Genomic DNA, 12,179 nt, shown 5'->3' with positions numbered 1-12,179 from the left:
AACTCACCCACGGCCATGGTAGAAATTTCACCTTTTATTTATTTATTTTTTAAGTATATATTGACTATAGTTATACTATCCTTATATATCCAGTATAGGCCTTAAATTAATCAATTTGTTTGTTACCAATTGTGTATCTAATTAAGCCCTAAACTAATAAAATTTGATGTGGTCATTTGAGTGTTGTTAAAAGTAAATACCGTTTTTATGGTAATGCTATTTATCATTCATTCGTCATTATCTCGTCCAACTCTATTAAAAATCAATCATTAAATGTATACGATTCATATCTTCATTAACGTGAATTCTACAAATTCAATGATTGATTTTTTTTTTTTTAAAAAAAAAATAGATGCAAGTAGAACATGAGAAATAGTTTAGACTTTCTTTCTATTATAAATTTATTTCAAACTAATGCGTAAATGGTTACTGATACTACATATAATGCTTATCATACTTACAAACTAATGTAACAATTCACGTGATATATGTTAGTTACTAAAATGTGAATTGTCCTGAAAATTTATAAAAAAGTTTATAATTAAATTTGTAGTTGGTAGACATTTTTTTCACCATTTATACCATTTTCATCCAAATTTCTTAACCAACTAATAATTGGTTTAATTTTTAATTTATTTATTTAAAAAAAAGGGTTTAGCTACCGATGAATCGTGTATTCCTATCGAGAAGCGAAGGAAAGGTTGGTTGTGCTACAGAAGTAACTCGTGCTTGAGCTACAGCGCATTGTCTTTGTACTTAACGGTGGTTCCCCCGGAACCAACCATGATGAATCCCGCTGTGATGGTCCTTGAAAGAAATCTAATGGAATTGGATTGATTCAGGTCAAGTGGATCCCACCAATCAGGTCGTATTGATAAAGGATCCTGATCAATCTAGGTCCACTATGACCAATCACATGCTTCTGTCCCCGCACAACTATTACTTGCGTGTCACCTTGTCATTGGACACATGACGTGCTCAATCACAAAACTATCAATACTCGACCCAAGCACCGCAAGAACAACTCCGTCATAAAATGGAATCACCGAGGGTAATATAGTCATGGAGGCACAAATTATCACAACGCCTCCTCGGAGTCTCATAAACCAAAACCAAAAAGCCTGATGCCTCTTTTCCTCTCTTCAAACATCACATGCGCTTCCACATATATCCCCTAGTTCTCTCTTGGTGGCTCTCTCGTAATTTACATTCATTTCGATCCCAATCTCGTACTCCTTCCGATCTCCGGCGATCCGTTCTTTCCGGTGACTCTCCGTCCCTTACTCCGACCGTCGCCCACTGTTAGGGTTTCGCTCAGTGCGTGCGGTTCAACCCGCGAAAGTTTCGCAACTAGGGTTTCGGTTTCTGATGTGAGTCGTCGAGTTTGTTGAGAAGGTTTACGATTAGGGCTCTAATCTCGGGTTTCATTTCTGAATATCGTTTGTGGAGTCGAGGCTAGGGTTTGGGATTTTCGATCTGAGAGCCAAATTTTGTTTGCGGATTTGAAACTAGGGTTTCAGTTTTGGTTCGGGAGGCTGCAATTAGGGTTCCGAGAGCATTTCAGTGATGCCGAGGAGTTCACGTCATAAATCGAGCAAACACAGTTCGAGGGAAGCGAGGGAGTACTCGGACTCGGAGAAGGAGTCGAACTTAAAGGATCGGAAAGGCAAGGAAGAGAGTGGAGGTGGAGCTAGGGTTTCGAAGGAAAGCGAGAAGCGGAAGGTTGATTCCACCACGAAGGATGCCAAGGACCTGTACGGGTCTGGAAATGGGGACTATTCTGAAGAGCACGGCTCCTCAAAGCGGCGGAGGGAGCGAGCTGGTGATGGAGTGAGTGATCGATGGAATGGCGGAGAGGACGATCGGACTGAGGTGTCGAAGAAGTTGAAGGAGTCGAAGGCTTCGGGTGAGTTGAAGAGTGGTAGTAGCAGTAGGAGGAGAGAGGAGGGTGTAGGAATGTTTGGTGAGGGTGAGGAGGGAAAGAAGAGTAGTAGCGGGAAGCACCGGGATTCCGGTCGAAAGGAGGGTAAGGAAGGCGGTGTTGAAAGAGAGAAGAAGAGTAAAGAAGTGAAAAGTGAGAGGTCGGTCATTGATAATGAAGAACATCGCGAGACAAAGAAGGCAGTCGAAAATACTGGTAAGGTAACTGGTTGGTTTGTTGGTTAATGTGAATTAATGTGTATATAGTGATTACATTGTTGTCTTACGCTCCCGTTGGTATTATTTATGGTAGATATATTAGCGTGTTATAACATTAGGTCATGGCTAGCATATGTGGTAGACAGTATTAAAACTAAAAATTGAGGTTGTTTGAGTGATGATATCTAGTATCAGAAGCACAAAAGAATAGTGGATTTTGATCCAAATACATTTTGGATGAACTTTGTGCCATTTCAGTAGCTGAGGAGCTCAATTGTGTTAACTTTGTTTTGTTTGCTGGAAATTTGGTGGCCTTTCCTGTATCCATTTTCTACATTTGATATCATTCTGATGATATTACTTATAAGCTTACTGTTCTGATACTGGGACTTTTTCTGTTGCGAGGTATCTAAGTTAATTATAAGGTTATTTATTCATGTTCTGCACAATGAAAGGTCATTAATATTGTTAGCATGTGTTCAAGATAAAGTATTTAGTTATTTTGAAACGGCATCTCTAAAATGTTAAGGAGACCATTGTTTTGTACTTAGATCTCTCATGATAATGTTATTACAGTATGGGATCTGATATGATAATGGCAGAGGTTGTTTACCTTTCACAATGCTAGATTTAGTGCTTACATCTTTCTTCTATTCTGCTCCTTTTGTTAAATGTAGTTATTGTTATTATGGAACAATTCCTAGATATTGATAATGACCGGGGTTTTGTGCGTTTCACAATGTTAAAATTAGTGATCTAGATAGTTCTTATATCTTTTCTTTGACCTTCCCTATTGTTGAATGCCATTATTTGATAGAAATTGAAGAGAATTGGAAGGCTGTATGCGCATTGAAAGTCCAATATGATTGGGAAACACTTAAAGGTTATGCATATCAACGATGACAGAACTGAAACTGACGGTAGAACAAAACTATATTTAGTCAGCAATCACGAGCTACCATCTTTACTAATATTTACAGGGACTCTATTGCCTTTATTGTTTAGGTGTATCTGTCTTTTTTATTTTTAATGTATTTATATTTTACTTACAAAGATAAGTAACGTAGAGGACAGGATGGTTGAGGATTTTTCTGAAAGGATGAAAGAATTGAAACTGATTGGAAAAGAAATGATACTAGATTTTTTGTTGAAAGCTCCACTAGGCTATTACAAATGGTTGATTAGTGGATTGAGGTGCGATGTTTCTTTTACTTACCCTTGAAATCAAATGATTGTTCTCATAGTTATAACTAGAAAAACGTTGAGTATTTTTTCCTCTTAACTGACCTTTCAATCTGAAACAACATATTAGAGTTCTACAGATGGATCACAGTTTCCAGTTAGGAGCATCACTCTACTGAGTGTCTTAGATTGCATCGTATCTATGCTCCAGAAGGTACCCGAGGGACCTCACAATATGTATAATGTTACTAATCTATTATAGTTGCTGTCAGAGCTGTTATGCAGGTCAGATTCATGTGATTGTGTGATTGTATACCATGTTCAATTCAATCCTAGAGGTTTTAAAAAAAGATTGAAGCCTTCTTTTCCAGTATGTGAATTTGTCAAGGGGTAAAGAAAAATGTTAGTTTCTTTTTTTCCTTGAGCCTGTCAGACTTTATTCTCCAGAATATATGGGATTTGGAAATAAAGTTAGTTGAAGGAAGAAAAAACTCTAAAAATAAATTTTCTTCTTTTTGCTCTCCATTTTCTCTTTTTAACCAGAAGTCTGGAATGATACTCTCTTTTGTTCTTTTCTTTTATATTCACTCAGTTATCTCTTGCAAGTATGAATCAAACAGAGTGATAGAGTTTAGTTTTCTTTTCCTTTTCTCTTTTATTTTTCCTTTGTTCCCCAACCTCTCAAGATATGCTACATTTTTATGCTTGAATTTAAAAAAAAAAAAAAACGAATAGTGTAAACTTGTTGCTTTCAAATTAATCCTCATATCTCCTACGAAAAGATATTTTATTCTGGTACAATATTCATTTTACTCAAGTAAGCTTTTATCCCAACTTTTTGGGATGGACTACACGTATCATTAATGCCATTTTGTTCTATTTAGTCAAATTCTTTTAAGTCTTTGGCAATGATGTCTTCTCTCCCTGTCTCCACCCACATCTTTTTGGGCCTTCCTCTGTTCCCTTTGGTACCTTGGACTTTACTGTGGCAACAGAAGAAGAAGCAGCTGATGCAAGACTACTTTTGGGTTACTCATCAAATTAACATGGATGCAAAATTTTTAGACAATCTTCTGTAATAAATATGCTTTAAAAGTTAAAGTATGCATTTTGAGTTGTGCTATAGTTCATATATATGCTTGAAGTGGAGTGCTGATAAAGCTATTTCTTTCATATCTTATGAAGTCCATTTTTGCTGTGGAATCTACTGCACTCCAAGTAATACCGAATGCCCAGTCAGAATTGGTGACTCATTTATTTTGGGTGAAGTGCGGCCACGTGGCCGTTTTTGTCACGATGAAGATTTTGTAGTTTACCTGGCAGGGCAGCTCCACAACATATGCGGGCACTATTAATTATTGAATACTGTTTTAGGGGTAAATTGGCAAAAGTGCCATGTCATAAGACATGTATTACTTTGGGTGAACATTCTCTGAGTTGGAAAATTTTAATTGTTTTGCTTGATGCGGCAATGAGACACTTTAAGTGAAGCTGCCACATCAAATAAACCAAATATTTTCCAAACCTTTTCTAATTTGGCAAATATTTAGTTTTACTTGACATGGCAGCTTCACTATCTTTTGGTGACAACAGATATCTTGGATTTTATGGATGGTTTTAATTATCTTTGAGATGCTGCATATGGCATCTGTTCATTGAATTTGCAATTCTTCTGTTCTTTGTAATTTTTATACTATCTTGTGTGGACTTAGCTATACACATTCAGGATACTAAGCAGTAGCATATTGAGTTTCCAGTGAAACTTCTACTAAACTTGACTAATAGTTACTTATCCATAAAAAAAAAAATTGCAGTGAAACCTTTCAATTACATTGAATCCTTGGGGATTCTGGATATGGATAAATTGTATGTATTTTTAATAAGAAAATGTGTGTTCCCTCTCTGTCTCTCTCGGGAAGACCATGGATGCTATGTGGTGTGAGATTATTGGGTGTTGTAATGCTAATGTTTGTACCTTCAGAAAATATTTTTAGCCTTGTGTAACTTGGGATTTGTAGAGAGGTCTTGTTTTTCCAGATATTGTAAAGTAACCTGTTTGGTTTCATTTCGGGCATGAGTGCTAGGATGATATAATATCAATATTCTGCATTCTATTCATATATGGCTAATTTCTAATATGCTACTCACCCAATTTTGCCATTATCTTTCATGTAATTGCAACAGTATTTCCTACAGAAAGTTGTATTAGTTACAAGTCTTCACTCCTTTTCTGTTTTTGGAGTTTCATATGTTGTTATTTAGGTTTTTTCTTTTTTGTTCTCGGTAAATTTGGATGCTGCTTACTGACCATTCCTTTGCCTGTCTTTGATGCCTATCTGATTTGGCTGTACCAAAAGAAGGGCTGACGCTATCCTGCCTCTTTCTATATGACAGATTTTGAATTGTATGGTTTTTATAGCATTGATTTATTGCCAACAGCATGCTTCAAGAGCACAAAATGATCACCTATACATTAGCTTTGGTAACATTTACTCTTCCACCTTAATCTATAATGTTTGGGATGAAAGAACAATATGTATAAATCTATTTGATGCTCGAACATAATCTGTGGCTGTTCATCATGGCATAATACTTTCTTTACCCTTTTTCTGAAGATGTAATGGTTGAAGAACACTAAATATAATGTTTTTGATGATGAACATTCACTATTATGAGATGAAGTGTCTAGTAGTCTAATGGAGCTTGGATAGTTGTTAAGCTCAGGGGAGGCATTGAAGTGAGTGATAATTTTTGCACTTTAATTATACCTTATGCACAAATACATTAGAGGCTATATACAGTGGGTCAAGCGATCCTTGAAGTGCATAAGAGCGTGAAAACCGAGGACTTGTATTCTTAATACGTATTAGTTCTGAACAACCTGGAATACGATTTTGGAGTTTGCCTAGACTTAGTTCTCCACTTTTCGTTGGCTGAATTTAATGACTTATCACATGTTACTGGTGCTATTGAAGAACTGAAGAATTGAGGTTACACACTGGTTCTTTTTGGGAAGAGAGTTTAATAAGAAATTGTCTGTATAATGTATGCATTGTTTATTGTAACATGCTTGATCAATAAAGTTTCTTTCTAAGAATTTTTCATTTCCATTCAACTCATGCATCAACTGAACTGAGTATTGATTTGACTTGTGACCTAGTTCTCTGGCCATTTTGTTCTTTCTATTCTTATTTTAGAAGACTTAACATGTTTCTTTAACAAGATATAAAGAATTTGTTGTATGTACTGATGTATGAAAACCATATAGATGATCTTAGCTTTTCTTATTCAAACTCCAGTTGACATTTTCATCTGTCTTCCTGCAGATCTGAATGCGCAGGATGAGTTGCGAAGTCCTGAACCAGAAAACCAGCTTGAGAGACGAACGAGGAAAAGAAGAGATGGTTCTGGTGATTTGGAAAAGCATCAAGATGATATTGGAGATGTTAATGATAGACGATTATCGTCTAGGGATGATATTTGCAAGGATGGAAGACAAAAGGACGAAAAGCGCAAGGATGAGAGATCAAAAGACAAGTACCGTGAAGAGATAGACAGAGATAACAAGCACCGTGATGACAAGCAAAGCGAGGAGCGCCTTGCAAAAGATCATACAAGCATCAGATCTGATGATAAGCGTGCAAGAGATGAAAAAGATTCTACAGACATACGACAAAGGAGAACCAAGGCTCAAGACAGTGACCGTAATCGAGAGCGTGATCGTGAGCGGGACCGGGATCGTGAACGGGATCGTGATTTAGAGGCTAGCCGAGATCGTGATCGCTGCCATGACCGTGATCGTGAACGGGATGGGGACCGTGGGCATGATCGCAGCCGTGATCATGACCGTGACAATGATCGTGATCGTGACCGTGAACGGGATTGGGATTGGGACCGTGACCGAGATCGTGATCATGACCGTGGCCGAGATCGCTTTCGTGATCGTGAACGTGAACGCGGGCGTGATAATGACCGGGAATATGATCGTGACCGTGAATATGACCGTGACCATGACCGTGACCGAGACCGAGATCTAGAACGTGACCATGATGGGTCACAACTTGATGACCGTAGTGCTAGATACAAAGATAACAGGGGAAAGAAAAGATCTCCAGATGACCGCGATGATTCTAATGATAATAAAACTAGAGTTGTCAAAGGTCACTATCCTGATATGGAAAAGAAATCTTTGAGCGGCAGTAAAGTTGAATCAGATGCTGATAGGGGGAGATCTCAATCACGTCAAGCTCATCTAGACACTCCTACTAGTAGCAACAGACGGAGAACTTCCCCCAGCTCTACTTCACATGCTGGCATAGATGAGTACAGGTAGTTATTTTACTTCCACTCCAGTCAGTTGGTAATCTGGTTAGAATTAGAATATTTTATTTTGTAAATTATCTTTTGATTGTCTTTGCTCTCATATCTTGAATGTTGATTTTATAGGTGTTTTGTCACCTTGTTTGTCAATTTTAGGCTACTGTTGTTCAACATATGTGAAACATTATTGGAATCTGTTAAAACTTACTTTGGTTAGCATGCTGAGCAATGCGCTATTGCAGCCTCTTTTATTTTTTCATCATATTGGAAATGTTGCCTTGTCCTAGCAAACTATCTTTTGTATGCTGGTGTTAAACTATTTTGATAGTAAGTCCTTGGTTAAATTTGGTAGGTTTATGAACAGCTATCTTTATGTTGATAGAGATGAGAAACTAGCACTACATGTGACACTTTTGGGACCAACCCTGTGTTGCTCGATCTATTCAATTGCGACCATATAATGCCATCACATTCTTGCATCAATGTCTTATAATTTTTTATTCTTCCTTTTAATAACAGAAGGAACTGATACAAGCATTCTCCTTCGATCCATTTGTTGCAATTTATTTTATACAACTGCCCAATGTAATGAACTTGCGGGATTAATTTCAGAAGGTGGACCAATACAGTAGAATCACTAAGACCTGGATTGGTTGATGACTTTTGAAACATGGCATGCGATCAACAATAGCACTTGTTTAAATTCTCATTTTTGTGTTCTAATATATCTGTATGTCCTATCTGAAATCAAATATAGGGAACTTGAATACATGTGCTTTATTTTTAAACGCCAATGAGAATTTTATTGGTAGGTGATGTGAACCATATATTCTTGTGAAGCAAAATATGTGGATTTCAGTAATAACATTGTCTTAATTTTCTCCCATTATAGGCATTTAAATCCGGATGATTTGAAGTACAGGGATAAGTCTGAACAGAGGTCCAAAGTAATTTCTTCGAGAGAGGTAAGTGTTTTATCTGGAGTGACAGAGAAAGGTGTGAAGTACAGATCCATGGAGAAGCCTGTCAAAATGGATGACGGCCATTTAGGGGAGCTGTCAACTGAAAGGTCTTCAAGTTCCAAGGTTTCACCAAGGGGCTTGGTGGAAAGATCTCCTTCATCAACAAGTATTGACCGTAGGTATCTGAATAGAACTGGTGTTAGGCGGAGTCTTGATATCGAAGAAACAGGACGGAGGAACAGTGTTTCTATTGATGCTAGAGATTTCTCTACTGCTGAGGATAGGTTGTATCGGGACTTTCCACAAGAAAAGCCTCTATTGGATGAGTCCTCCCAGGCAGATTCAGCTTACTACAATAGAGCTAGTCAGAGCAATGCATCTTTGATTCCTCCACCTTTCAGAGCTGGAGTGGACAGCCCTACTTTGGCAGGGTCATTGGAAGAAGATGGTAGACTTAACTCCACTGCTCGTTATAAGAGGGGAAGTGATGCTGGATTGGGAAGAGGGCATGGAAATGCTTGGAGGGGTGTCCCAAATTGGAATTCATCAGTTCCTAATGGCTTCATTCCTTTCCAACATGGACCTCCTCACGGAAGTTTTCAGGCAATGATTCCGCAGTTTCCATCCCAACCTCTGTTTGGCGTTAGACCTTCTATGGAAATGAACCACTCAGGGATTCATTATCACATCCCTGAAGCTGACAGGTTCTCCAGTCACTTACGCCCAGTTGGCTGGCAGAGTATGATGGATGGTTCAGGCCCTCCTCACTTGCATGGATGGGATGGAAGTAATGGTTCGGGCCCTCCCCACATGTATGGGGGGCCTGAATGGGAACAGAAGAGGCATTCAATGAATGGTAGGGGATGGGAATCCAACGCTGACTTGTGGAAAGGACAAGATGGTGATATGAAAAGGGACTTGCCTTCCCCATCCCACAAAGATGATTATCCAGAGCAGGCCCCAGCAGATGATGCTTTGGCTATGAAGGCAGGTCAGAGGTCTCATACTGAAGATAACCATCATGAGGTTCAGGCAAAAACCGCTGAAATAAGTTCCACTGGCACATCTCCAGCAAAAGAAGTTTCTGACTCTTTGCCTAAACCTGCCCATGAGGAGGCAGCTGATCATACTGCATTATCAAGTGATGATGTTTCTTATTTCAGCCGTTTTTATCTTTCTAAGCTTGATATTTCGGCAGAACTTGCACATCCTGAGTTGTATAATCGGTGTATAAGCTTACTGGATATTGAAGAAAGCACAACTATGGATGAAGACGCCACTATGGATGTACTTTTGGAGGTAGAGAATCTTGACAGAAGTCTGCTGCTTGCTTTGCAAATTTCTAGTCTTAGTGATAACTGTTGCATCTACTTTTTTGTAATGTAACAGGATGGAGAAAGAGCCACTCTGAAATATTCCAATAACCTTTCAAGCCATTCACTTTTTCCTGCCATAAAGGATTCTGTTTTTCAGGTAAATTTTATTATGGACGAATGTACTAAAAAAAATTTACTCATTTATATTTTGTTCTTATGCATTTTTAGTAGCCTCTTCTCATAATTGTTAGTATTTAGTAGCATGTATCTGAGGGTTCGAAGTGGTAGTCGAGATGCACACTCCCAAGCAGATGTCATTAAAGCCTTTATAACCACAAGATAATTCTTTAGTTTAAGTGTGTTTGGCCCCGCAATTTTGCAAGCCATACGCGCGTTTTTATAAAATTGTGGAAATTTTACCGTTTGGGCATGCGTTTGAAAAAATTAGCAGTTTGAAAACCTGGAAAAATTCATGATTGCCAAGCTGTATTCAAGGGTTTTTTTTTTAAAATTATTTTATTTTATTTTATTTATTTATTTTTTATAAAAAAAGCACAATTTTATAGGATAAACAACGATTTTAAAGGCTAAACCGCAATTTTACTAATGCTTAACTGAGTTTTTAAAAATTGTATTTTCATTAATTGTATTTTGCAGTTGCAATTTTTTCAAACCATATGTTTTGAAACCATTAAACCCAATGCTCACCAAAAATTATAATGTGTTTGTGTCTATTTTTATGTATATGCTGGCAAGCTTATGTTTTCTTTTTTTGATAAGTAATATTGTGTATATTAAAAAAAGCGCAATGCGCCTCTAAGTACACAAAAATATACATAGGGAAATCCTCAAAAACCCACAAAAAAGACCCTATGCAAACCCTAGAAACCAAAGAATCATAAAGAAACTTGATGCCCCATAAAAACCCACAATAACCCTAAGCTCATTATGCAAAACCCTAATCTTATGTTGTTTGATCCTTAATTTACTTCTCCGTTTCTTCTAACTTAAATGGGAAGCTGTATGTATATATCATATTTGTGAACTAAGCTGGACCAGTTTAATTTTCCGATGTATGGTTTCTATGAAAGTACTGGATTTTAAATCTGTATTCTGAGTTTACTTTTTGTTACTATTTGTAAGTGGTTAAATGAGTGGAAGTAAATTGACCCCGTGTGTATAGCGTTTGGGTTGGAGTGCCATTTTTTGAGCTGTTTAATTGTATTCTGAAATACAAATTTACAGTCGATGGAAGTATTTGACAAAACTCATTTTTGCTGTCATCATTATACCAACCCTGGTGTACTATAGTCGGACTGCATGGACAATGTTGATTAGTTTATGGAAATTGGTAATATTGCATGGAACTTTAAATGTATTAAGCATTGATTCTAGATTGTCGTGTGTTGACAAGTTGCTTTCTGGCTTGCAGAGAGCCATGGACCTCTACAAGAAGCAGAGGGTGGATATAGTAGGTTTGCTGTCAGTTGCTGGACGAACGTTAGACATTATTTCAGCATCAAAGCAGGTGACAGTGGAAGAGCAAGCCCCCATCTGCGATATGGAGAAGGCAGAGGAGCCAATCCCAACTTTGAATGCGGAAATGCCAAATGAGCCCATATCAACTGTAGATCAGAAGAACGTGGAAGCAATTGCTCTCATGCAGGAAAATATGGAGGAGCAAGTTTCGACCCCCACTCAGGAGGCACAGAATCACGTTTGTACCCCCACTCAGGAAGTGCTGGTAGCTTATGGTGGTGAGAAAGGAGAGCCGGTGCCAGTTTCCAGTGGGGAGAAGGATGGGATGGCCTCAGAACACGTGAATTCGGAGGTTGCAGATGGGGATTGTCTTTTGACAGTTGATAATGAATCACAGAAGACCACAACTTTCTCTGCGGATGGTAGCAACATCAACGGGCTTGGCAAGGCTGACGGCAATAGCTCTACCTATTATACAGAGGAAAGGCTTTCTGGTGATACAATAAATGGTCCTAAATTTTTTCCGGGTGGTTCTCCCAGGGCTTGTGAGGCTTTGATGTCTGGGTCAAATGAGTCTGAGTCGGTAATTTTAAGTCGGATACATCATTCTCCCGAAAGTACACATTGAGACAATTTCTATAACTCTCTTTTTTTATTGCATTTTTGGTTTAAGGTAATTTTGCTCTTCATATTTTTGTTGCTTGTCTTCAGTAAGGAAATAAAAAGGAAATCTCCTCTTTGGGTCCACCGACAAGGGGTCAGGTCCCACATCATTTTGTTC

At 38.1% G+C, this 12,179-nt stretch overlaps 1 protein-coding gene across 1 annotated transcript; it reads left to right on the top strand.

Moving 5' to 3' along the window:
• The first annotated feature begins 1,071 nt into the window (after positions 1-1,071).
• LOC132177594 (LOW protein: zinc finger CCCH domain protein) lies at positions 1,072-12,087 on the top strand. The gene is made up of 5 exons (XM_059589980.2): positions 1,072-2,137; positions 6,648-7,650; positions 8,534-9,902; positions 9,993-10,076; positions 11,352-12,087. Exons 1-5 carry the CDS (start codon positions 1,567-1,569, stop codon positions 12,024-12,026), a joined length of 3,702 nt encoding a protein of 1,233 aa, XP_059445963.2. The 5' UTR covers positions 1,072-1,566; the 3' UTR covers positions 12,027-12,087.
• Positions 12,088-12,179: the final 92 nt, after the last annotated feature.

The sequence above is a fragment of the Corylus avellana genome, chromosome 2, assembly GCF_965113065.1.
Source record: "Corylus avellana chromosome 2, dhCorAvel1.hap1.2, whole genome shotgun sequence".
Classification (NCBI taxonomy): domain Eukaryota; kingdom Viridiplantae; phylum Streptophyta; class Magnoliopsida; order Fagales; family Betulaceae; genus Corylus; species Corylus avellana.
The sequence above is the reverse complement of the archived record's forward strand: the minus strand, read 5'-3'. Positions and strand labels throughout refer to the sequence as shown.